This window comes from Tigriopus californicus, chromosome 8, assembly GCF_007210705.1.
Source record: "Tigriopus californicus strain San Diego chromosome 8, Tcal_SD_v2.1, whole genome shotgun sequence".
NCBI lineage: Eukaryota > Metazoa > Arthropoda > Copepoda > Harpacticoida > Harpacticidae > Tigriopus > Tigriopus californicus.
Genome location: NC_081447.1, coordinates 3,602,709 through 3,627,704, shown reverse-complemented (window position 1 = coordinate 3,627,704; position 24,996 = coordinate 3,602,709). Strand labels below are relative to the sequence as shown.

General features: G+C 43.6%; 6 protein-coding genes across 6 annotated transcripts in view; 3 read left to right on the top strand and 3 right to left on the bottom strand.

Annotated features, from left to right (window-relative positions):
- LOC131884540 (sodium bicarbonate cotransporter 3-like) overlaps window positions 1-6,360 on the top strand; it is an 18,159-nt gene extending 11,799 nt beyond the window's left edge. The window contains exons 8-18 of the mRNA XM_059232362.1: window positions 142-248; window positions 434-619; window positions 1,077-1,438; window positions 1,515-1,778; window positions 1,853-2,174; window positions 2,235-2,669; window positions 3,030-3,527; window positions 3,710-3,841; window positions 3,904-4,115; window positions 4,183-4,270; window positions 6,164-6,360. Coding sequence (XP_059088345.1) covers window positions 142-248; window positions 434-619; window positions 1,077-1,438; window positions 1,515-1,778; window positions 1,853-2,174; window positions 2,235-2,669; window positions 3,030-3,527; window positions 3,710-3,841; window positions 3,904-4,115; window positions 4,183-4,270; window positions 6,164-6,250 — 2,693 coding nt within the window. The 3' untranslated portion in view covers window positions 6,251-6,360. The remainder of the gene's footprint in view (window positions 1-141; window positions 249-433; window positions 620-1,076; window positions 1,439-1,514; window positions 1,779-1,852; window positions 2,175-2,234; window positions 2,670-3,029; window positions 3,528-3,709; window positions 3,842-3,903; window positions 4,116-4,182; window positions 4,271-6,163) is intronic.
- Window positions 6,361-9,662: 3,302 nt separating this feature from the next.
- Window positions 9,663-14,045, top strand: LOC131884539 (uncharacterized; the record flags this gene model as incomplete). The annotated part of the gene is given in 11 exon segments (XM_059232361.1): window positions 9,663-9,719; window positions 10,027-10,172; window positions 10,235-10,397; window positions 10,464-10,681; window positions 10,761-11,076; window positions 11,134-11,501; window positions 11,562-12,043; window positions 12,112-12,322; window positions 12,384-12,649; window positions 12,709-13,099; window positions 13,175-14,045. Coding segments are annotated over 11 exon segments (3,149 nt in total), but the record flags the coding sequence as incomplete, so codon positions are not given.
- A 739-nt stretch (window positions 14,046-14,784) lies between these two features.
- On the top strand, window positions 14,785-18,787 carry LOC131884542 (uncharacterized). The gene is made up of 7 exons (XM_059232364.1): window positions 14,785-15,253; window positions 15,332-15,962; window positions 16,051-16,412; window positions 16,489-16,867; window positions 16,941-17,040; window positions 17,108-17,614; window positions 17,681-18,787. Exons 2-7 carry the CDS (start codon window positions 15,833-15,835, stop codon window positions 18,636-18,638), a joined length of 2,436 nt encoding a protein of 811 aa, XP_059088347.1. The 5' UTR covers window positions 14,785-15,253; window positions 15,332-15,832; the 3' UTR covers window positions 18,639-18,787.
- Window positions 18,376-20,138, bottom strand: LOC131884546 (molybdopterin synthase catalytic subunit-like). Its single transcript, XM_059232367.1, has one exon. It carries the CDS (start codon window positions 19,985-19,987, stop codon window positions 18,827-18,829), a length of 1,161 nt encoding a protein of 386 aa, XP_059088350.1. The 5' UTR covers window positions 19,988-20,138; the 3' UTR covers window positions 18,376-18,826.
- A 360-nt stretch (window positions 20,139-20,498) lies between these two features.
- LOC131884549 (uncharacterized) lies at window positions 20,499-23,769 on the bottom strand. Its single transcript, XM_059232371.1, has 2 exons — window positions 23,671-23,769; window positions 20,499-21,494 (listed from the first exon to the last, which is right to left on the bottom strand). Exon 2 carries the CDS (start codon window positions 21,480-21,482, stop codon window positions 20,529-20,531), a length of 954 nt encoding a protein of 317 aa, XP_059088354.1. The 5' UTR covers window positions 21,483-21,494; window positions 23,671-23,769; the 3' UTR covers window positions 20,499-20,528.
- LOC131884543 (uncharacterized) lies at window positions 21,502-23,646 on the bottom strand. The gene is made up of 2 exons (XM_059232365.1): window positions 23,217-23,646; window positions 21,502-22,858 (listed from the first exon to the last, which is right to left on the bottom strand). Exons 1-2 carry the CDS (start codon window positions 23,427-23,429, stop codon window positions 21,599-21,601), a joined length of 1,473 nt encoding a protein of 490 aa, XP_059088348.1. The 5' UTR covers window positions 23,430-23,646; the 3' UTR covers window positions 21,502-21,598.
- Window positions 23,770-24,996: the final 1,227 nt, after the last annotated feature.

Sequence of the window (24,996 nt, the reverse complement as noted above, 5' to 3'; positions counted from 1 at the left end):
CCACCGCGATACTCCCTCTCCCGCTTCCTTGGATTTCTGAATTTTGATTGCATTTGGTCATGATCTTGGTTCCTAATCATCTAACCGGTTTTGCTAGACCATCTTGAATGCTCGTGTTTCATGCGACCATTTCCCTTGAAGGTGCTCCTGGATTCAACAATGGAAATGGAGACGATCCTCCTAATCGAAGCCACAAGAGTGACGCCGAAATCAATGGCAACGAAAGCACCAACCAGATCAGCGGCAAGGTGAGCTTTTCAATCACTCTCATGTTCATTATGTCACTTTCATCCCACCTCATATAATGTGAGCAAGGTTTAAGGCAAAAGTTTTCTTCCCGTCCAAATGGCGTTGGTTCAAACCCTGTTGTAGGAAATAGATCTTTGGATGAAAGTGTCCCTTCATATCGTCTTCTTGATTGGGTTCATTTCAGATGAACACGCACTTCATGAAGAAGCTCCCTAAAGGAGTCGAGGCCTCGAATATTCTGGTGGGTGAATTGAACATTCTGGATAAGCCGCTCTCCGCATTTATTCGTCTGAGTGAGGCCGTCTTCTTGGGTGATTTGACAGAGGTCCCTGTTCCAACTCGATTTATCTTCATTCTTCTGGGACCACCCGTAAGTATAGTGCATGGATTTATGACGATGGTATTTACATATGAATACAAGTCATCACTGATGTTGCAACTAATTAGCTTCTCCGCAATCTCCTCAAGTACGCGGATTCACGCCACAAAGTCCACCGAGGTAGAGTAGATTCGTATCAGAATTCAGGCGCATTCTCTTTAGAATGAGAAGCTGGTTTCCAAGTAGCAACTCAACCGCTTCAAGTAATCTTCAATAGACAAGATCCTTTTGTCCTCCCAGATTACCACACAACTGGATGACGAAAAAGTAGCCTTTTATTCGTACGGAACACTCATTATGCGACTCAATGCCAGCCCTTCGAGTACAAAAGATAGCCAAGGACTCAAGTCTCCAGACACACTTTAGCTCCTCTCATCTTCATATAGCATTTGTGAAGATTAACGAGCACGAAGATGCCGATCAATGATGTTACTATTTGGGTTTCCAGGGTGACAATGTGACGAATGTGGGTCGATATCACGAGATTGGTCGAGCTGTAGCCACCATCATGTCCGATGAAGTGTTTCACGACGTGGCCTATAAAGCGAAGAAGCGTGAACATCTTTTGGCAGGATTAGACGAGTTCCTGGACGCGGTCACGGTTCTTCCTCCGGGTGAATGGGATCCCTCCATTCGGATCGAGCCTCCGCAATTGGTTCCTTCCCAAGAGAACCGCAAGAAACCCAAGAAAGAAGAGGAGAAAGTGGATGAGGAGGAAGAGGAGCGAAAACAGAGAGAAGAGACTGGTTTAGTCCGAACGGGACGTCTCTTTGGAGGCTTGATTAACGATGTCAAGCGAGTAGCCCCATTGTTCGTAACCAATATTTCGATATCCACGTATGCTACTCGGGTGATTGATGAGTTGCTCTTCTCCTCCTCATTTCAGTTACCTTTCGGACTTCACGGATGCCATTTCCGTTCAATGTATCGCATCGTTCATTTTCATTTACTTTGCTTGTTTGACCCCCATTATCACCTTTGGCGGCATGTTGGGAGACGCCACGGAAAACCGAATAGCAGCCATTGAATCACTTGTGTCCGGATTTGTGGTGGGCGTGGTCTATGGATTATTTTCCGGCCAGCCCCTGACCATCTTGGGCTCAACCGGACCCATCCTCGTTTTTGAAACCATCCTCTACGACGCTTGCAGGTTGGGTTTTAAGTTAGGATAATCTAATTACGTAGAAACGACTTCTAATGGTTATGTGTCTTATTGCCATGCAGGAAACTCGAATGGGAATACCTACCTTTCCGGTTTTGTGTCGGAATTTGGGTGGGCTTCTTCTTGTTGCTACTCGTGGCCACGGATGCCAGTGCTTTCGTGTGTTACATCACGCGATTCACGGAGGAGAACTTTGCCACCTTGATTGCGTTCATTTTCATTAAAAAGGCAATTGAGAAGCTAATGCACATCTCGGACAACCAGCCCATCCACGAGTCGGATTGCTTCTGTAAACCGAACCAGAAAGATCTCCTACCCATTTACGGAACATCCTCTGATTTCCTGGCATTCAATGAGACTAAACCCTTCGTTTTCCCATGTGAAGTAAGATTTCAACAGAAGAACATCCATCCACCTCATACTGATTGTGCCATTTGATTCCAGTTCACCTCCACAAATGGAACTTTGGTAATGGGAGTCCAATCGGTTGGCTGCCATTACTATCCCAACGCCTACTTGATGAGTGTCCTCCTATTTGTTGGCACGTTCTTAATCGCCTATCACCTCAAGAACTTCAAAACGGCCACTTTCTTCCCAACCAATGTTCGAGCCACGATCTCAGATTTCGCAGTTATCATCGCCATCTTCTCCATGACCTTGACCGACTATCTTGTGCGAGTGGACACACCCAAATTGATGGTGCCCAGCACACTTCGGCCCACTTGGAGTGGACGTGGCTGGCTGATCCACCCCGTTGGGAACAATCCCTGGTTTACACCCATTGTGGCCATGTTCCCGGCCATTTTGGCAACCATTCTCATCTTCATGGATCAACAAATCACCGCTGTCATTGTGAACAGAAAGGAGCACAAGTTGAAGGTAGGATTTTATCCGACAAAGTACATCATTCGATAGTAGCCTCATAGGAATGTAGAAAATGCTCGTCTATCATTGGTAAAGAGTGCCTTTTGGGGACCTGGCAGAAAGGCAAAGGAACGACTCGTGATGTGGTTGTTTGCGATGCGTAACAACGGCAAATTGGTGGCTGTCGTCCGTAATGCATATTGACAACCTCGGAGGCGTGTTGACTGACAATATGAGGCTTGTCAAGCATATTTACCCTCTTTGGGTGGCGTACAAGATCAAATACTAGTAATAAGGGCCGACTTCGTCGAGGACCCATTCCACTAACGATTTTTTTTTTAACACTGAATTATTTCTTTTGCCTTTGTCTTACAGAAAGGAAGCGGCTATCACTTGGATCTTTTGATAGTCATGATATTGATCATATTCTGCTCCATCTTCGGCCTACCTTGGTTTGTGGCAGCCACTGTGCTCTCTATCAACCACGTCAAGTCCTTGACCCGCGAATCCGAGTGTGCCGCCCCCGGCGAGAAGCCCCAATTCTTGGGCATTCGGGAACAACGAGTCACCCACGTATTAATCTTCATCTTCATTGGTGTCTCTGTGTTCCTGGGTCCCATGCTGAAGCATATTCCAATGCCAGTGTTGTACGGAGTCTTCTTGTATATGGGTGTGGCTTCACTGAACGGATTGCAATTCTTCGATCGACTGTTGTTGTTCTTTATGCCGAAAAAATACCAGCCGGATTTGCCTTACTTGAGGCGCGTGCCCATAAATCGGGTCCACTTATTCACGTGTGTCCAATTTGCGTGTCTCGTCGGCCTTTGGATCATTAAGGACATCAAGGAGACGTCAATCCTCTTTCCAATAATGGTGAGACATTTCAAAAATGAGTCTACAGTTCCGTCAAAATTAGAACATTCGAATATTCGATTGCTCTTTCTAAGCGAAAAAGTTTCACCCTACTTATTACTACTTGCTGGCCAAGTAAAAGCCTTGCGCACAAATGGTCTAAAATTGGCTCTCTGAAAACAATATTTTTTCGTCTTATTCAGTTGGTTGTCATGATGGGTGTTAGGAAGTCGCTGGATTTGGTCTTCAGCAAGACAGAACTCAAGATCCTGGATGACATCCTTCCCGAGTTTAAACGCCGTGAGAAACTGAACAAAGAGGAACTTGATTCCGAGGTAAGTCCCCCAGAAATCAATGCTCCTCGCCAACATCCCAGACCACATCCTTGAATTTCTAGGTGGATCCAGATTATGAGGCGGGGCTCGAGAAACGACGAGCCAGTCTCCGTTACACCGAGTCTAGCGTGGAGGTTCCTCTGGCCAATGGGAATATCATGAAGATCCCCGTGGATTCGGACATCAACATTTCGGAGGAGATGAACAAAAGTGGGGTGTGGAAAAGCTTTGAAGGAAGCAACTCGGGAGCTGATATCTCCGAAGGCAACCAAGGGTATTTTCTTTGATCCTCACCGAGCCTCGCTAAAGGTCATGTCACTTACCACAACCTCTATTTTCAGGGCATCGTCACTGAAGAAGCGTAAGTCGTCCGCCAAACGCATGAGTGTTGTGACAGAGGATGAAGAGGACGCTGGTATTCGTATTAAGGTAAACACGTGGTCTGACCTGACATACAGCGTTGATTTTTGTCGGTTGAGGAATTGTTCAACATGAACCATAACGTAGCAGTAGTTTTCATTCTGTAACCACGGTTGCGATTTTGGTTAAGAAATAGGCAATGAAATTATTTTATGGGCGGCTCATTAGCCAAGAACAATATTTTTTTTAATGTAGTGTACATACCACAGTGTGACGTGAGTTCTTCCACGGTTATGTTTAGCACCAAAATTCACGTTTTCTCCTTTTGATTCGATCACCTTGTAGGTTACAGGCGCATCAAGAAGTACCACACCCACCATTTAGGATATTACCGAGTACATGATTTCTCTAGTAAGGTTCTTTCGGATTGCTAATTGTGTGTAGGTAGTCAAAAGACCTAACTGAAGGATCAAGACTCTCTCATTGTCCTGGCAAGCATGAGAACAACCTTTCACAGACTGTATTGGCACACCTAAGGTTGCGCATTGCTCATTACAAAATTTTCTCTTTAAGTTTGCACCTTTGAAAATAAAACTTAAGATATGTTGAAACTTTGGCAAGGATTAATCGTGTCTGAATAAAAGGAACAAAGTACAATTCCTTTTCCCTTCTTTTGTACAAAGTGAGGAATTCATTGTTCCAACGTTTCTTCAAGAAAATGGAATAATGTACATAATTCTGTAGTTATGTTTCAAACACTAAACCGATCTTTTCAGAATTGTTGTCTTGCGTTATTTGGATTAATATTTTGCCTTGCTCATAAATTCTTAAAAGTTTACTTTGCAAATTTTCAATTACTCACGTATGTACGTCTTGTTTCTTTTTCTTTTGCTCGTTGCAATGTTGTAAAGTTGCAATTTTAGAAATGCAATGTAACAATTCCTTTTTCGAAAAAAAATATCGAATGATCGTAATTGCCTTTCATGTCATTTGATTACTCGTGCCTGTACACAATAGTGGTATGCGAAAATAGCCATTTGATTTTGCAATGGTCACCCTTTCTCTTGGTCCCCACCTATCCCAATAGAAAACTAATTCAATCTTTAATTTAGCACGTGTTGAACTTTCAGGGCAAAATCAAAGACCATCGCATAAAATGACATTGAGATAAGGTTGACACCAACCAATGTGACTTAGTTGATTTTTTTTTTTCAATGGAAGCCTTTTTTTTAAAGCTACGCTTGCATACTTGGGTTTGTTGCTTATTTCCATCGTGCACCTAAGTTTGTAGCCTCCAAGATAGTGTTTACTAAAATTTGGCAACTTGCGGAGCCTTTGCATGACTGGATTCCAAAATGGTCTGCAAGTAGCCTTTTATGATTTCTAGTGGAAGCAGTTTACTGAAGGTAAATGTTTAAATGGTCACACATTCTTTACACATATTTACCCGAGACACACAAATCAATGTGACGAAGCATGAAAACTTGAGTTGAAGGAAGGGAAAGTGAAGGATGGTATGAAATGTTCCGCTTTCGCAATGTATTTACTGCTGTAGTAATGCTTGGCACGTTGTTTGTATAACAATGGTGGAGGAATCTTCGCGTTTACTCCTGATCTTCGAAGCACCTAAATATTGGTGTCTTTATATTTGTTTCATGATGAAAAAAAGTCGGACAGCATCTCATATTTTTCCTCCCGACACTGAACTTGCTTGAATTCGTAGCTAATGCTTGTTCTCTTTTACAAATGAGGTCGGTCTTATCCGTCCAAAACGGATTTCTGTGAACAGAAAGACACTCCTCTTACCTCGTTTTTTCACTTATCTCACACAAACAGACGCTCACAACAGTTTGAGCAAGCATTGGTGTGTTATTGTAACATGAAACCACTGAGATCGTGGGTTCTCCATTAGCGTTTCCCTGACCTCTACATTGATCACTCTCTTTCCTCTCTTTGTTCCAGATCGATCGTCCCAAATCCGAGCATGGAACGGACGAAGAGCTCCGTCAATTGGTGAAGAATGAAAACGACGACGAGACAGTAGTGTAAAAGAATCGCCCATTTTTTTTTTCTGTTGTTTAAGAAGAACATTTGGGGCAGGTTTCACGACAAGGTGCTTAGATTCATAGTACTGTACAATACTTTTCGCTGTATGTAAATCCGACGTAGACCATGACACGAAAACATTGAGTTGTGAGAATGAGCTTTCAACCCTTACTGAGGAAGGTTGAATCAGCAAGAAAACAAAAGCCAAATCCCCCGAGAGCGATTGTTGCATGTGGATGGGGAAGAATCGGAATCATGAATAGGAAGACAAGCAAGCAAGCACCCTTGTGTGTGGTTTGATTATTCCGTTTAAACGTAGCCCAATTCATGTTAACGGTATCTCGNGGCCTTTGTGCATTTGAAATTGAGGCATACCTTGTGCCTCAAAGATCTCATGCACATAAATGGGTGTAAAAAGCTACACCCCTGCTTGGAACAGCCCTTCTCATTGAATTTGAGAAGGCCAAACTCTCTAAGTTTGGGACACCATTTTGGGTGAGCCAGTTTACACCCTTTGCCTGCCTTTTTGCATTTCTGTCGTTTATGGACATCGCAAATTTCGAGAGCATTCCCTACTATGCTCTTTTTGACCTCTATGACCTCTTTGACTACAAGGGGCGTTTGAATCAAATCAAGAGTGTCAGTGCCTGTGTCCCTTTTGCCTACACTTGACTGGTTCATCCCACAGTCAAGTAGTGGCTGGGTGTGACCAACCCAAGCTATTAAAGCTTCCATAATGAAAGGCTTATTGATAGAGGACGGAGTTTTCCCATCCAAAACCAGCTCAAGACAATTCCTAGCCCCTTCAGAAAGTCCCTTCAACAAAGCTTCCATGGTTATTGAAAGCAAGGCTATTTAAGGGATCCTAATTGAAAATACTTGAGACCTGAACAAAATATGGAAAAATATTCTGGAGGCTTCCTTCAGTTTCAAGAGAAAAACCGTTAGAAATGAGCGAGCGGAAAATAAAAGATGAAAAAGTAGAAGAAGAAGAAGACAAAGAAGAAGAAGACGAAGAAGAAGAAGACAGAGCCAAGAGAGCCAAAGAGAGAAACCAGCGCGTGTGAATGAGAACCAGCTGTAGAGCAGGTAAACAACACACGTGCTAGGTGGAAACCAAGGAGGAACGTACTCCCTGGGGACAGACAAGAAGAAGAGAATAGGTGATTTCGCTAGGTTGGGGCTACCAACAGAGAAGAAGAGATAAGAGTCGTCGACTACGATGACCTACTCTTGGCTGACCAGCTAGCTAGCCTCAGCCAACAAACACCAACTCGACTACAAGAACAAGCTAACATCAAGGGAATGGAATAGAACAAAAGAAGGTTCTAGAACCCAATTTTGTATTGAAAATAGGAAACTAAACGGAGTGTAAACAACAAGAAAAATCGACTACATTTACAAGTACATGAAATGAACAAACCCTACAATAAAAACAAAATGAACTACTCCTTAAGCCAAAACTACATGAAATAACCTAGAATTGGGATAAAATATATTGACAGACGAAAAAAGTGAAATACGACATGAGCATAAAAATAAAAGATATAAGACTAAACTACTAGAGATAGGAAGAAATGAAAGCTAAAGAACAAAAGTGTCTTACCTTAAGCAGCCACGCGACCACTTACACAAAACAACAAACTCAGACCGGCCGTTTGAAAGGATCAGGAACAACAAAATGTTGCGACTGCTCTCAACAAAAGACGGGACCGAACTGAAGACGGGACCGAACTGATTTATTGCCACATGACTTGGTGCTTTGACAACCAAAATGAGCGAACCAGCATGTGGTCTTCCCCAAGGGTGAGGTAAAAATCATTGCTTTGGGGTTAAATGGGGTGAAAGCATCCCTACTACATTGGAACATATCTCATAGCAGTCCAACCGAGAGAGATGGCATCTGACCCCTTAAGACAAATTCTTACTTTAACGTTGTTTACCGCTTTTGCAATGTCCCGGCCCTCTTTAATGGGACAAACACGTTCACCGAGGACAATTATTTTCTCATTGGATCATAATGTAGTGGAGGTCAAACGTTATGTACGTTTTTGTAGTACGCTACAAAATCCCTACAGTTGTCAATATTTGATTTGTTGCTTTTAAGCAAAATTTATGGACAATACTCATTTGGGGCTACCATCGAACTGGCATAATAGGGTCGTTGTAGACAGTTAACCTTCTTAGTGTTGCTGAGCATTCAACGAGGTAATCGATGGAGTACTAGTACGTACTCCATGGGTAGTCCAAGCAATGCAAGAATCTTCTCTCTAAATGGCGTAGAATCGAATACGCCAGTTAGAGGCAAATCTTGAACGAGACGTAGCGTTATGGTTAATCTAGTTTTCTGGAATAAGCGAGGTCCTTGGTTTGATTCTCTCTCCCCAACATTAGTCAAGAAAATGGTTAGTCGTGCCGAAACCATTCACCATGCCAACAGGCGGAGAACCTGTCTGATACAGGGCATGCCATTGTTGATATATTTTAATGTTTTTCTTACTGATGCTTGGGAATGCATACCCACCCAAAAATATTTGGTCCAAAACATTGCCAATCGGAATTTATAAATGGATGCCGTGATAGGCATCGTCATCGGGGGAGAAGATTTTTGCCCAGTCTTTATAGCCCCTTTAACCGCTCGATTGCACTAGCTATCAAAATGTAACATATTCAACTTTACTGATGCTTAATGTAAATTTGGAATTGGTGTTTGTTTCTAAAACCAATGACAAGTTGAAATTGTTTGACGTTGTAGAAGAAAAACATATTAACTTTTATATGCTTTTTCTTGATATCTGATCATATTTGAACATTGAGCGGTCAAAATGTGGGGTTACTTTAAATGTGAGAAAAACCTTTGAAAATTGAAGTTGCCTTTCAGTGAGTCTTCTCAAATTAATTCTTTTGGCGTGTTCAAGGTTGAAGATATCAATTTTCCTTGTGAGTTTGATCCTTAAAAGCTTCTCAAACCAGAAATTTGGGCGTCAAATAGGCAATTTGAATCTCTTTCGGTCAATTCAGGATCTTGAGGAACGTTTAATGTTAATTAGAAAGCCGTCTTTTCGGTTGTTATTGCGACCAAGCTTGGGTTTTTTCGTATTTGCATTCCCAAAGGCGTCCTTCTTCTAGACTTTCTTGAAAGCAATCAAACCAGGGCAACCAAGATTTGTTGTCACTTCGAGGTCTATTCTCGCTCTAGTCACGATTTGTCTCTTGTAAGGAAATCGTGACTCAATTTCTGGCCTTTGATATGTACATACATATGACTAGTTTTTTTCTTCCAAAACAATTGGTGAACTGCACTCCAATTGCATTTGTGTGGATTACATTTCCCAATTGTTTGGAATCATATTATACACCTTTAAGATTGAATTGATTGCTAATATCTAATTTATTATTTTCAGTGTTTGAATAGGTTCACTTCCTACCTCCAACAATGGAATCATTGTTTTACCGGCAATTCCCAATTATGGTAAGAGATATTTTTCATAAAAGCTATGCCATGTCCAGAAAAAGCCTTCTACAGGAAAATAAGCTCTCGCTTCTAATAGTAGAATCTAATCATCTTCCCAATTGCATTTAATTGCAACGTATATATCTCTCACATCTTGTCTCTCTTTGCAAATGCTTTTTTTCCCCTCTTGATAGAGAGCCTAGAGAAAAAAATATCGACAAACTCCAATCAATAATTTTCCCAAGAAACTCCTTTGTATATTCTCATGATAAAATTGCCCAAATTTAACCTCAATATGTCAACAAACAATATTATGTGTTCTTAGATGTTGGATATGACCAAACTACCAAATACCACTTTCCTCTGCTTACCGAGAGAAACACAACAGGTTACACCTCCAATAACGTCACAACCAAGAACGCAGTGGGTCCCTTCGGCTTTGAAGAGGCCATTCATATTGGGAATAAACAAGTGAGATATATTTTCTTTGTAGCTCAGACATTCGACTGAAGTCTTTTTCTTCCATTTTGAAGTGTGTGGTCAAATCCAATTATGCGTTGGATCAAGATCAATGCGTGAGGAACCCTGGGAAGTGTCTGAACGGGTTTTCACTGTCTATTTGGGAAAAAGTTCTGTACGGCGATGAAGTGTTCAATGTGAAAATGATACATCAAAAGAAGTATATATTGAGCACAGGTCCGAAGAGTAAACTTTAAATTCCTTAGGGTAAACTACATAACAATTCAACATATCGATTTACAGGAGGAGATTTCAACACTGGAACTAAAAAGACCTATCCCGGGATGGCTATTTATCACGAAGGTATTGACCTCATTGCTGTGGTGAGCACAGGAGTGGACGTATGGTATCTGAAGGTCACGGGACAATTGGTCAATGAGACCTGGAGCAACATTGGTATTCGTTGGTCGGCCGCCAATTTTTCCTCCAATGAACCGTTCCACCTTCGTGGAGGATTGGAGGTAAATTGTCCAAGTTCTCGAATCACCACAGAAGCCATGTTCAAGGTAGAAATTTAAAGCTTTGGATCTCCTTTACTAGATGTTTGTCAATGCCAAGAGAGTGGGGCAAGCTTTGCATCCAATGACCCGACCTGGGGCCGATATGACCCTTGGGAACCTGGGGAAATGGACCATAGCCCCAGCGCTTGAATCGTTAACTACTTTCGATAATACTGGTGATTCAATGGCTCAAAAGGGTCCGTTCTTTATGGTGGGTTGTCATAGAAATTCCGAGGATGACACCTTCAGAGACTTTGGAATGGCGGGCAGTGTATATGATGAGTTGGCCTTTTGGGGGAGAAAACTGATTACAAATCAAACCTTTGATGAAGCTTTATACTTTACGGGAGGCTTTGGTGAGTGTGGGAGTTTTGCTGAAAGTTAGTGTCGTGCATTAAGAGGGTCCATTTTAGTCCCTGATTACGACGGGATCTCTGATGAGGAATGGTTGTCCATACTGGATCATGTCCGTTTGGATGTTCCGGAGCAATTGGAAGCGGCTGGCGAGATCACTTACCGACTCTATGGATCCCGAAGTAAAGAAATGTCCTACGATCAGCTTCTGAATTTCATCAAAGATAATGAAGAGGAGAAAATGGACGCCTTGAGGAACACCACTAATGCAACCACCTCATTTCAATATGGCAAAACTGAGTTTGTACGAAATCCAGCCGAGCAAATCAGTTATGAAAGGCAACGACTGGCTTCCATGACAGCTGAAAAGCTCTTGTTATCCAGGGGAGAGCCGTTTGTCCGACCCAAGGACCTTCTAGGAGTCTTTGTAAGAGATTTTTTTAAACATCATTTCCCATCAAGCAACTTTTTTCTCACCCTTCTTTAGAAGGTTGTTGGATCCGCAAGCTTTCCCATCATTCCAACAAGGGAGAACGTTGAAGGTTGGAAGTCGGTCCAAATGGATCCAAGCGAAGAAGGAGCCTCCAAGGTTGTTAAGGAAATCATGGAGTACACTCGAGACCTCCTGAGAACAGCCAACATCAATTATGCCGAGGATTTCCCGCCCATGTTCTCGGCGGCTCGAGATGAAATGGTGATTCATGCCCAATCAGATGGGATAATGCTCTCAGCCATGAAGTTCGATCCCAATCAGTTCCAAAGAACTGGAACATTCCATGAAACCCATTCGTTTTATGCCAATCACCCAACCAATCCACATCAAGGTTGGGAGAAATATCCAGACCAAATCGAATTTCCGACCCGGTTCCACTTTAAAAACAGCTCCAGATGTGCCCACCTCCCAATAACGTTTGTTCAGGCTATTTTTGATGGATACGGAGCTATGGCTCCTCTACGTAGGAACCCTGCGTAAGTTCAAGACTCAGATAGTTGTTATTGGAATTGAAAGGCTAAATTGTCATTTGTTATTCATTTAGGAACATTTATTCCAAGCAAATCAAACTAGATAGCAAAGGCGTATCCATGGCTCTTGGTGTTGGTCCAGATCCACAAGATGTCACCAAAGTTATTGATTGTCAAATTGACACGGATCAAATGAAGTACAATCCAATCAAGATCAAGTTCGTGCATTATGACACGAAAACTAGCCAACGGAAACTACTTTGGACCCAAGACCTCGATTCCAACGTAAGTGGAACACTTTGGCACTCGAAAGTGAAAAGCTAACCTTCTCTCCTCTCTTTCACAGATCGAACAACGAAAATGTGCCTATTTCAATCCAAACTTTGGACCTTTTGGTGGTTGGGATGCGTCTGGCTGCACCACCGTCATCACTGAGCAAACCAGTACCATGTGCGAGTGTTCCACTTTTGGAACATTCGCTGTTGTAGCAGAAATTGTCGAGCACCCTTCGGTCCCCGATCACGAGGTTTGGGTGAAGGTGATCAAATATTGCGGCTTCTTTTTCTCCATAGTGTGCCTTGTTCCATTAATGGTGGTCATTGGATTATCCCCGTGAGTAGAGCCAAGGGTAAAGCTTTATTCAAGATCCATTTCAAGTAAAAACATTTCAGGTTGCTTCATGACATGTTCCACTTGCTCCGGTTCCATTCTGCATTGAATTGCTTCATCTCATTTGTCGTGATGCTGATTGCGCAATTGGATTCCATTTGTGAGGAGCGTACCACCAACATCTTGCTTTCTGGCCTTCAGCAATATTTCTTCATGACCACAACCTTATTCCTGGCCTTTGAAGCCTTTGCTACATTTCGAGCCACGACAATGGGCATTATCGGTGGATACACCTCTACCTATGTGTTCTTTAGCTATGGATTGCCTTTCATCAATATAGGCTTGACCATGTTTTTGTATGGGGACGATTATGGAAAGGATCCACGGTGTTTCATCGGTTGGGAGAATTCGACGAAATTCGTCTTCTTCTATCAAATCCTTTTAGTCGTTTCGGTAATTGATTTGATTGCTATCGATTGTTCTGTGAACTTGATTTAACCATGTCCCAATGAACTTTCTATTTGATAGGTTGCTCTAGTCTTATGCGCAATCGTAGTCATCAATCTGACCACGCCTCAAACCCGACGAGAAAGCATTATCGATCAATTAGCTTCTCAAGGACGGGGAATGGCCATTGCTGTGTTCATTTGGACCATTACTTGGTTTTTCGGATACCCCACCTATATCCGTTATCCTGATCATGAGCTCCCGGATTTCTATCCCATCTTTATTATGCTCTTCTCTTGGTTTGGCGTCGTCATGTTCATTTTTATGGGCTTGATGTCCACTCGATTCCGAGCGGTGGTATGGAAATTTGTTTGGCCTCAACAAGGTTGGAAATATGCGGCGAAAAATGAAGAAACGGAAACAGAACTCAGCGAAATGTCCAAATCTCCTTCGATGGCGGCTTTAAGTGACTTGGAAGAGGAGGGAGAGGAAGAACTTCAGGGTGTAGATCTTGAAAAGGGTCCCGAAGAGCAAGAGGACAAGGATGACAGAAAAACAGATCTAGATGAAATTTCTGAAGCCAATCCAGATCTTGAAGACGGGGAAGTTTAAAAAATGGCTTGATTCGAAATTATGACTACTCAACCGAAGGAGACTTGACAAATATATTTTACTTGATTATGCAGCAATCTTGACAATGTTTTGGTTTATTGACCACGTTGCTTAGAGACAAGCCATACAATCATAAATTATTCAGCGAGCCAAGAGCCCCTGACTTTCGGTTAGCTTTGGCTTGGCCATCACGACAAAACTTTGAGGGGGGAATAACACCGCATTAAATCACCAGGGTTCCACCCCACAACCTCCACCCCTCTATCTGTGGCAATACCCAGAAAGAGCCTGAAAAACGGAGTACGTGCTTAACTGGTATAGTAATTGTAACCATTCAGTGAGGCAAGGATCCTCGCAATAAAGATTATCGTTATGATTATTGTTATTGATTTGGTCCATATAAATAAAGATTGGGAACGACATGGAACTCTTAAAATAGATTTAGATAAGCAATATCTTTCGCTTCTAGCGACAAATGAATTTTACCTTTTGGGGGACACTGCTTTGGTTTTAAAGATAAACGCATCAATCTGAGTCATTCCAACCGTTCAAAACCTTATGCCACATCATCATCTAAGCCTTTGACATGATTCCAAGCCTTATCTTTTATTAGTTTTAATTGAAATATGCCAATATCTACTTATTAAGGGGCTCCTTACTGTGGTCTGGAATGCTTTTATTGCTTTGCTCAATTTTCCTTGAAAATAGGCTGTTACCAAGCCTCAAGTATGCCTCTCTTTCCGATACCATGGACTACATTATAACTAGAAATAGAAAGTCCAATCCCAGCTAAGATATTGCAAATATCTCCAATAATCATTCAGGAATTACTCCCTTATTTTATAAAGTGGGATGTGGTCTCTCAAATTTATATGGTGTTGCTCCTCCATTCGATTTGAATCGCAAAGATACAGTACTCAACGATAGTTTCAGGATCGTAGTCAACGTTGGTTGGCAAAGCACCCTTTCCAATGAGAGTTTTTTTGACCTTGTTTCCTAGCAACAAACCGAAACTAGAGTAAACAATCGTCAAAATAAGGTTAGAGGTATAAAATGCAAGTCCCCAGGCCAGATCGGTGCATTCCACTAAACTAATTAGTGGGATCGCCTAACCATTTTTTCTTGTAACTGACTCACACACAGGCAATCAGATCTCTATTTTCCATGATGCTTTTTAGCCCATCGCTCGGTTGATTATGCTCTTTCCACAGAAGATTTGTACCAGAAAGAACATTATCAATCGCATCTTGAGCGATCACCGAGCTTTGGAACCAAAATAGGTGGCTAGGATAACCATGTACTAATCTCGATTTTGAACTCTCTTTGAACCAATGTGATCTAGTTCCAACCTTGGAAGACGAAAATCTGATCGTGTCGTTGCCAACCAATGATCCTGCCCTTGGTCCAGTAGAGTACCCTTTTACCACCAGATACCATTGGCCAAACTTTGATTTGAACGCTACTGATCCCAGTCCAGAGGATTTCGAGGTGGTGAGTGGACCCAATCTCTTCAAAGAGGCAGTGGAACTCAAACAAGGACACGATAAGGTACTAGAAGGATCCCATGAAGAACTTCCAAACCATTGGATAAGAACCTGAGATTCATGTCTTGTTCTCAATTTCTAGTGTCTGATCGACAAGGAGTTTGCGTTTGAAGGTGATACTTGCATACGGAATCCAGTCAATTGTGAGGATGGCTTCAGCTTTTCCCTGTTCTTCAAACCTAACTACGACTTGGAACCTCACCAGTTCTTCAACACCTCCAAGACGTTCCTCCAGCAATACATCGTCAGTACTGGGGGAGATCGAGGATCGCCGGGTTTTGGGATATTCATCCAAGGTGGGGACATTGGAGCCGTGGTCAGTACCGGGAATCTTACCTGGAAGGTCCAAGTTAAGGGTGGAGCCCCTGATAACAAGACATGGACCAACCTGGCTATCAAATGGAAACCAGCTCTGTTCAACAACCAGGATGAGCTTCAAGACCTTCTCACGGTCCAGAAGAAAAAGTTCCACGAATTGGGTGGCCTTCAGCTCTACCGCAATCTGGAACTCATTGGCCAGACATTCCATCCTGATGAAGATGTCTTTGGGAGCGATGGGGAACAATTCGAAGAACCCGAAATCATGATTGGATGCCATCGCACACCCCAAGATGATACAGCTCGAAAATTCAGTCATGGAACTTACGATGAATTGGCCTTCTGGGCTCGAGCCTTGAATTCTTCGGAAGAGGCCTTTTTTCTCGGAGGATACAGTAAGTGCAGATTGCAAACATCGTGGAACATTCAAATGAAAATGATCTTACTTCAAAGTAGCTTAATCTCAAACTCTTACCCCTGCAGAGGACGTGTTTGAGAATGTGGGTACCGACGATCTATTGAAGATCCTGAACTTCATCGACTACGCAGACGTCAATCAAGCGGACACCGCCATCAACATCATGGAATCGATCGTCAACGGAGAAGAGGAACAGGAGGAAGAATTCAGGAACATTTATCCCGAAACCACGCCCACGCCTTCGGACACAACAGAGGATGAGAATGGGAGCACCTCCACGACTTCAATCTCAACCACAACGACCACCGGAGTTCCCAAAAAGGACCCCACTAAGGATGTGAAGAATCTGATGAAGATCGCTAAAAAACTAACGGGCACTGGGTCTCTCAATTATTACATCACTAAACGAGAGTTTGACGTGCGAATGGTAAGTTATATTATGCCCTGAGTGAGTGGTCCATTAGTAGAAATGGAAGTGAATCGAGATGATATCACTGTTTCAGAAAGCCGTGAGTCCCCTGGGCGAATTCATGGGAATAAAGGGCAAGTATGCAGAGGGTTGGACAGCTCTGAAAAAAGACAAGAACGAAGCTGGACCGTTTGAGACGTTGACCAATCTGAAGAACTACGTGAAATACAACATCGAGCGATACACCGTGATTCCACCCGAGTCCAAGTTAAGAGAGATCAGACGAGTGGTGACCTCCAATAACTTTGCCATGGAAGCGTTCAAGATGTCGTCCGCGAATTTTGGCAAATTGGGAACGGCTCACACCAATGGGTATTTCAAATTTCCCAATTGGAACACACCCGAATGGACCCGGGCCAAGGCCAGTTTTGGATATACCCAAAGCCAGGATCGACCCACGGAATCAGTTGATAGTAAATATTTGATTCCATCATCAACGTCATTGTTCCGGGCAAATAACCCATATCCATATTGTTTTTGTTCCAGTTTCAAGTGAATTGTTTACGGAAGAGTGCAAGAAGAAGGATATCAATTTCGTTGGGATGATCAGCGACACTTTCCCCGATCATGGACGGAAGAACCCATCGTAAGAGTAATCCACCGTTAGTCTCTCACAAAATCATTGAGCCCGTTCAATGGGCCTTTTTTTCTAGATCCATATTTGCCAATCACATCGAGTTGGATAGCCGTGTGATCACTCTGGATATCACAGCCAACCAAATGGACACTGAACCCGAGTCTCCAACCGCAAACAAGTTCAGCGAGCGATGCGAGATTGATCCCAAATTGGCGATCAAGGACCCGTTCATCATCACGTTTGCCATCAAATCCAAACGCAATCACGACTTTGGACGGAAACTCACCAGCTACTACGACAGCTTTGACGATAAACGAGTCACCAACCGGCATTGCGTGATATGGAATGAGGACATTGGACCTTTTGGGGCTTGGGACACACGTGGAGTGACCTTGGTCAAGGCGGATGACGCTCAAGCCACGTGTTATGCCACCAAGCTGGGCATTTATGCCATTGTGGCCGAGATCGAGGACGTTCCACACGCCGAAGACGACGAGACCTGGTTGAACATTGTTAAATTCATCGGTTATGCCGTCTCCATCATCTTGCTGTTGATCTTCATCGGGGTGGTTCTTTCTTCAACGTAAGTACAAGCGTTCTGAAAACTTTGAACAGATGTGATTGGACTGGCTTGAATATGATATTCTAGATACCTATGGGAGATGTTCCACCTGATTGCGGTCAACATGGCCTTCTGCTTACTGTTCGGTCACATTTTCATGCTCATCTCGGAGGTGAATGGAATACGGGATGATCGAGATTCCTGCTCGGCGATTGGTTTGCTCATTCTCTTCTTTTACTCGGGCCTCTCCGTGTTCATCACCATGGAATGCTACGCCATGTTTAAGGCCATCATTTCCGGCATCATCGGAGGGCACACCCGGACGTACCTTTGTTTCGGTTACGGTGTGCCTTTGTTCCACATGGGTCTGTCCATCTACTTGCATCTTCAGGAGATGGGCACCGATCCTCGGTGCATGGTCGGATGGGCTAATGAAGTCAAGGAGGCCTTCTACATTCCGGTGGCCATTTTTGGTATCCTTTCCGTCTTTTTGATCACGATTATTGTGTGCAATATCAACACCCCAGCCATGAGGAAGGAGAGCATGGTTGAGGAATTGGGATCCTTGGCCAAGGGCTTGGGAATGTTTGTCCTCCTGTATGGGCTCACTTGGTCATGGTTTCCGTTTGCCTACATGCGTTTCCCCACACACGAGTTTCCGGATTTCTATCCGGCCTTCCAAGTGATGAATGCGTTCATGGGCATGTTCTTCTTCGTTTTCATCGGATTGATGTCGAATCGGTTCCGAACGGCTTTAACAGGCGGGATTTTGATGCGAAGAAAGGCTCTTTTGGCGGATGCGTCTGCGGACGACAATTACAAGGAGCAAGTCGACGACGACACTATCACCACCATGGATGATCTCGAGCATGGAGATGATGACGAGGAAGAAGACATTGAAGCTGCTCCTCGAAGTCGGCCCGTGTCTGGAAAATCTGCTAAACAGGAACTGTCTGAAGAAGTGGAAAAGCCAGAAGAGGAAATCCTTCCCGATCCCAATGAAGACGACATACCTATTATCTCACCTGAGACGGAAGAAGAATAGAGAAGAATAACGACCCAAACTATGACACAAAAAATTCTGTCTCTAATTTGGCTTCACTTCAGCCGTTACGCATATTCGGTTAATCAATTAAGTTCTAAATCGAATACAGATTTTCTTGAGCATCAAATAAAAAATATTTCTTTATTGTATTTATTAATCTCTATGCCAAACTAGAATAATCATCATCATCATTTGTCTGTGGGTTCAGACTTGACTCTCAGGGATGCTTGCAGTTCTTGAATTCTCGTATTCAAGCCAGTCAAGGATTGTGCCAAAACCTCTCGGCGTTCTTCGTTGGCTTCACGATCACGACTATCATTTTCCGCTTTCACGACCATTCTCCCCTGAAAGAGATCTAAATACTCCGGAGACGTGCCTTCCAGTCTTCGGACATGATCTTCCAAGAGCTTTAATCGAGCATACACATCCTTGGGTACAGGTTGGCCCCTCTCCAGAATCAGTTTCTTCTCCAAGGTTTGGAAGCGTTCACGGACACCCTCCGGCAACTGATCTCCCGAGTCCAGGGGCTCACCACCGCCAATCTTGGCAGTATCTTCACTTTTTATGAATGGAGCATTCTGGAGCAATGAAGCGTGATCCCGGATCGGATAGTTCTCGGTTTGGGGCCCGATGGCATTTACAACTTGTGTCTGTCTCAAATGAGACGAGCTCCCATTTTGCCGCCATAAAACCGCATCGGTTCTGGCACAAGAGAAATCGTTCTTCTCACTCACATGCCGATTGCAGAATTCGAGTACATTCGAGTTATTGATCTCGTCCCGTTTGCGTTGGATAAAAGCTTGCATGCGTCGATCAATCTCGGATTTGGGAGCCACGACTTGCACGAACTTGGGATCGATATCAGATTCACTCTCGGAATTCGAGTCGCACTCGTCACTTTCCAGGAAGTTCTGTCCTTTCCATTTGCACTCTTTGTTCTCTTTCCATGCATTGGACTCGCCTTCGTAGACCTCCTTCTTCCAGATTGGAACGGTGGCCTTGAGCTCGTCAATAGCGAAATGGACGGCCTCCAGGGATTCTTGGCGATGTGCCGACGAAATGGCGATAACAACACTGGCCTCGGTCACTGGAACCACACCAATGCGGTGGTGAATGGCAATGTTGGCCACGTTCCACTTGTCTCTGACTTTGGAACACAACTTCTTCAGCTCCTTTTCGGCCATGGGAATGTACGCCTCATATTCGAGTCTTAAGACGGTTTTCCCATCAAAATTGTCCCGAGTCGTCCCAATAAAGAGACTGGTGGCTCCCGTTGAGGGTGATGTGACAATATTGGAGATCTCGGAGATATGCAAGCACTCGCCCGTGATTTTGATCGAGTCTGTCATCTTGTACAATTGACTCGTCTAACCTCCACTGATGGGTGGGATCACGGCCAGTTCGTCCCCGCTCTTCAAATCTAAAACCTGGTTGTGATCCACGTAGTCTTGGTTCAAGGCCAGCACAAAGGATCCCCTTAAAATGGCCAAATCAGGACACTGAGCCTCAATTTGAGTCACCAGATCACTTGCGCTCAAATTAGGGACCACGTTCAATGTGAGCTCATGGGTTCCGGCGAGTTCTCGGGCCTTGGCGAACAGAAGCACTTTGATACTCACGCTCATGTCCTTGAATTCCTTGAATGGTGACGACCACCAGAAGCCAATTCACTCAAGTCCTCCTCTCTTCTCTTTGTATTTCAATAGAGCATTATTCGTCTCTGAATCTAGAATAATGGGGAGATAACACAATCAACTCGGTTGACAGAGTGCACAGTGAATATATCATAGAATAGGTCAACAACCACCATTAAGTACAACACACGGATCCTACATAATTCATGTGCTTTGCCACTTACAATTTGAACTGTTTGTAAAAGTGACCTCGGATTTAGGTCACCACCTGTTGCTGTCTCTGCACGCAAGATCGAAGACAAAGTCTCAAGACTACAGCACACCACTCGTCACGGGAAAGATCGTGTTTCCGAAGAGTTCGTAAGTCCACCTTGTTAAACAAGTCCAGCTTCGGACAGCCGTCATAGATCAAACCAAAGAGTCCATCATGAAGATTCGACTTCTCCTCCAAGTAGCTGGATCGAACGGATCGAAAGAATTCTTGCATGTTGGAGAGAAACATGAACTTCCTGAGCGAAGGAGTCTCTAAACATTTGAAGGCCACGAACTCTGATTTGTAGATATGAAGCTTTTCCAGCGTCGGCGATTTGATCACTAATTGACTGGAAGGACACGAGAAGATGTACAAGCTCTTGAGCTTTTTCAATCCGGCACAGATTTCTTGGATCATGTTGCCACCTTCGGTTTGATTGAGAACTTTTTGCTGCAGTTCGATGTGCCGATTGAATGCGATCGAGAGGAATGTTAGGTTTTGAAAGCTGAGCACAATTGCGGAACAGCGGAACTGATCATTATTCAATCGGAGAAGATCCAAATTGGCAAAGAGGTGCCTCAAACTGGATTGGGACCATTTGGCCAGGTGGTTGAGAATTTGCAAATAATGAGGGCTTAGATGGAGCTTGTTGGCTTGATAGTCATTTGAAACTACTTGAGCGGAGATCAGACGCTTGATGTTCAGTCCCAAGATCTGTTCCTTGACGAACATGGCGGGTTCTCGATTGGACAACGTGGTAATTGGAATCGCTCTCGAACTGAGGAACTGGAACTTGCTCTCGTTGACGGGGATATGCAAGCCAATGGGAATATTGTAGGCCACTAATCGGAACAGGGAACAAACCTGGGCCAACTCGGTCAATCGAATCAGATTCGGATGGAGTATTTGGAAAATGTCCTCCAAGATCTCAGGAGGGAGGTCTAAAATGGAGGCCATCCTCCTGGAAACCTATTTCGAAACGATATATTTGTAATTTCACACATGATCAAAACTGCTCGTACGATCCCAAGCAAGAACGAAACAAAACATAACCGGCCGTATTGACGAAAAGGTCAATTGAGGAACGGGTGCTTCAGCAAGGATTGGAGGTCGGCCCTTTCTTCGGGGTTTTTAATCAAGCACAACCTCATAGTGTCCAAGAGATTTGGATCACTCACAGGCTCAAATTCGACTTGGGTATCCGGATCGATTAAAGCCTTGAACTTGCCCAATTTCCCGCCGGGAATCCCGGAAAATGGAGCTGCACCTTGGTACACCAACTGATGAAGGATCACTCCCAAAGCCCAGATGTCGGACTTGTAGCCGACCTTGATGTGATACTGCCGACCCTTCATGGCTTCCCAATCGATGGCTCCTTCTTCTATGACAAAGTAAGCGAATGATTCCGGACTTATGTAGGCCTTAGTGCCAACCACGCAGTCTCGGACGAGGTATTCCTCGCCAGGAGGAAGCTCTCCGGCGAATCCGAAATCAATCAATTTCAATTGACCCCGCACCAAGATGAAGTTGCTCGGCTTCAAATCCGCATGCACGATCCCTTTTTCATGGACCACGAGAACGGCTTCGAGCATTTGTTCCCAATAATATCTTAATTTGGATGGCGTCAATCTTTCTTTGTGGTTGAGCTGATTCAAAATAGACGAGAGATCGCATTCGCCACGTTCCATTAGGATGTATAAGCTCTCTTTACCGTTGGATCGGGTGGAATGCTCATGGTCAATCAATTGGATCACATGATCCGAACCACGGAACTTGAGGAGAAACTCGATTTCTCTAAGCAAATCATTTCTTAGTGAAGCCTCCAAACCCGTGAGTTCCACCACTTTCAAAGCTCGCAAAGTCTTATCCGTATCAAACACTTCGTATACCGTGGAATAGCCACCTTCGCCAATGATCCTCAAAGATGTGAAAGTGACCCCATGGATTTCGAACTTCAAATTCGTGAAGGCATCCGTCACTTTGGCCTGGGCCAATTTCGATCTCAACGCACTCCATGATACTGCATTATCTAGTACATAGGATGGTTGAGCGGATTCAACGGGGCCCGTGGAGCCCGTGGAGCCCGTGGAGCCCATGAGATCATTGGTGCTTCTCGATTTCCGACGCGTTTCCACGATCTCGCGTTTGGAATTGTACACAAACCGATGGAGCCATAAAATCGGGTCTAATCTATGGCCTTCAGCCTCGGCCACGGTCAAATCGAATTCTTCTGTGATTTCTGATTGGATTTGACTCTCTATTTCGGACTCGATGGCTGGGGCTGTGGACACGCCTATTTTGGGAAGTCGGTCAAATTGATGTTGATTTTTGGCCTACACGGAGCGATCATGATTTTCAAGTTTGTCACCTGGGATTACTTCAATTTCAACCAGGGTTGGGTGGGTTAGAATCCATCCTTGGCAAACTTTTGTTGATTTGCTCAGAAAAAGCAGGAGAAAATCGCATAAAAATATGTTACTAAGAGCCATCAGATGAACCATACGGCTAAGTTGCAAATTACTTGAAGACTAACTCCTTCATAAACCTTGGCGCCAAATGTATTACGAGAAAAATGTACTTTCATTATGACTCATGAGTGAACCCACCCCAAGCAAACCTACACTACCAACCCTGAATCCCCTGAATTCATATCCAATGTGGAACACGGTTGGAAATCATGAGCCAGTGGACCTCATTGGTTTTGGATTTCCGGCGATGAAGAGTGACTTTCTGATTGCGCGAGATTTCCGGCAACACCCGACTGCGTCCATCGGGATCGACTTTTGGGCGTTTCCGACCCAAATACTTCAGCCGTGGTCGATGAAAATTGCCGTAATTGAAGTAAGAAGAAGTTCTCTTGGGATTACCCCGAACCATGGATACAAATGGGGGTCGAACGTCCATGATGAACGCGGAAATCTATCCAACTGAACGGGATCATGATGTCAATCCGATGGAAATGCGAGGATGGCGTGACAACTAACTAACCATAGATACGAACGGTACAAGCCTTCAATTCATGGATCAAGTAAGGACAAAGGACGACGAATTGGAAGGAGATGGAGGAGGGGCGAGGCCAAATGATCAAAATGAAATCGTGGACGAGTCCAAACATGGCACATGGCACGGCATCAATTGTACTTGCCTGGGGGAAGACAGAAAGAAGGATGGAAGGAAGTCAAGTCACAAAGTACTAACGTTCGACATTTGTGGATGGAACAATAACAACAGGAGAGGTTTAGTGTTGCCACTGTGAGAGGGGATAGAGGTCAAAATGGTGTATTTCTGACATAAAGCATGCACGTTTACTTTTTAAGGCTTCAATAGTTTAGCTCCTATGCTTACTTGCGGTGTCTGTCTTGTAAATAACGCAAATATTTGACGCATAACAATTTGTTCTGGCAGATGCATTACGTTTCGTTTGAGAAATATGGCGGCCCAATGGTTCATGTCGGGTTCCTATTAAATCAATGAAACAACAACAGAATCCTTCTTGACTGGTGGCGCTCTCTGTTGATTCTCAGATCGTTCAAATCGATAGGGCTTGTCAAGTCAACACGTCCATGAACAATTGAAGTCATTCCAAGAAGTAAAATCAAAGACAACATGCCCAGTCTAGCCATGGATACCTTTAACAGAAGGATTGGACATGGCAATCGGCGAAGCTAGGCCACGCCACTTTGTAAAAACAACATTTTAGTTCCTCAAAAGTCACAAAGGATACTACCATACATTAAGAAAAAGCGGTAAAAAAAAAGAGTTTTACGACAAAATTTCGAGTTATATTCCTTTTCATGAAAATATCGAAAGTGTCTGGGTTATGTAGTAAAAAGCCGAGAGTTTTAAGAATAGGTAATTATGAATTTAATAAAAGATGTGCATTTTGGTCTCAAATGCCAGTGCCTTACTGCGTGTTTCCATTTATACCTCCAGCAAAGAGCTGTGACAAAAAGAAAAATCGGCCTAGCTCTGCTGATGTCCACTCCTCTAGTTAAAGGTCTCTCTGGCCCAGCCAAAGCGTAATATGCATGCATTGCATTTTGACAACTATTTCCTTTCACCTGCTTGCCTAGGCAAATAGCATTGTGGTATTGAGCCAATTTGTTAGTGCGTTCACCGAATTACACCAATCATGTTCATTTTGTTGAAAATTCAATGAGTGGATGGTGCGAGTTTACTACGATGTTTGTCTTAGTTCTCCCTACACAAAATGCCCAAAATCAGGGTGCCGGACCACATTTTTCCATAACTTTCCTTCACTTGACATGCCTTATTGTTCCCAAACGAGCCATCAAAACATTTTTGTATTTGTTCATAGACCATTTAGTAGGCGCATCGGAATGTAAACCCATTTCGTTCTCGTTAAAATACATGTTGAATAAACTCAGTAGGCGAGCGGAAAATCATTAGCGTTAATCGCTAATTAACGACCTGAATATATCTGTCTCAGAATAGAGATTTGTCATCGAAG

What these genes read in the sequence shown, in the direction of transcription:
- LOC131884549 (XM_059232371.1), bottom strand. Translation starts at nt 21,482, where the DNA reads ATGGCCTCCATTTTAGACCTCCCTCCTGAGATCTTGGAGGACATTTTC.
- LOC131884543 (XM_059232365.1), bottom strand. Translation starts at nt 23,429, where the DNA reads ATGGACGTTCGACCCCCATTTGTATCCATGGTTCGGGGTAATCCCAAG. An exon ending in GGAAATCCAAAACCAATGAG is followed by an intron (nt 22,859 to 23,216) that starts GTCCACTGGCTC and finishes CGCTCCGTGTAG; the next exon opens with GCCAAAAATCAACATCAATT.
- LOC131884546 (XM_059232367.1), bottom strand. Translation starts at nt 19,987, where the DNA reads ATGACAGACTCGATCAAAATCACGGGCGAGTGCTTGCATATCTCCGAG.
- LOC131884542 (XM_059232364.1), top strand. Translation starts at nt 15,833, where the DNA reads ATGATTGGATGCCATCGCACACCCCAAGATGATACAGCTCGAAAATTC. An exon ending in CTTTTTTCTCGGAGGATACA is followed by an intron (nt 15,963 to 16,050) that starts GTAAGTGCAGAT and finishes TTACCCCTGCAG; the next exon opens with AGGACGTGTTTGAGAATGTG. An exon ending in CATGGACGGAAGAACCCATC is followed by an intron (nt 17,041 to 17,107) that starts GTAAGAGTAATC and finishes CTTTTTTTCTAG; the next exon opens with ATCCATATTTGCCAATCACA.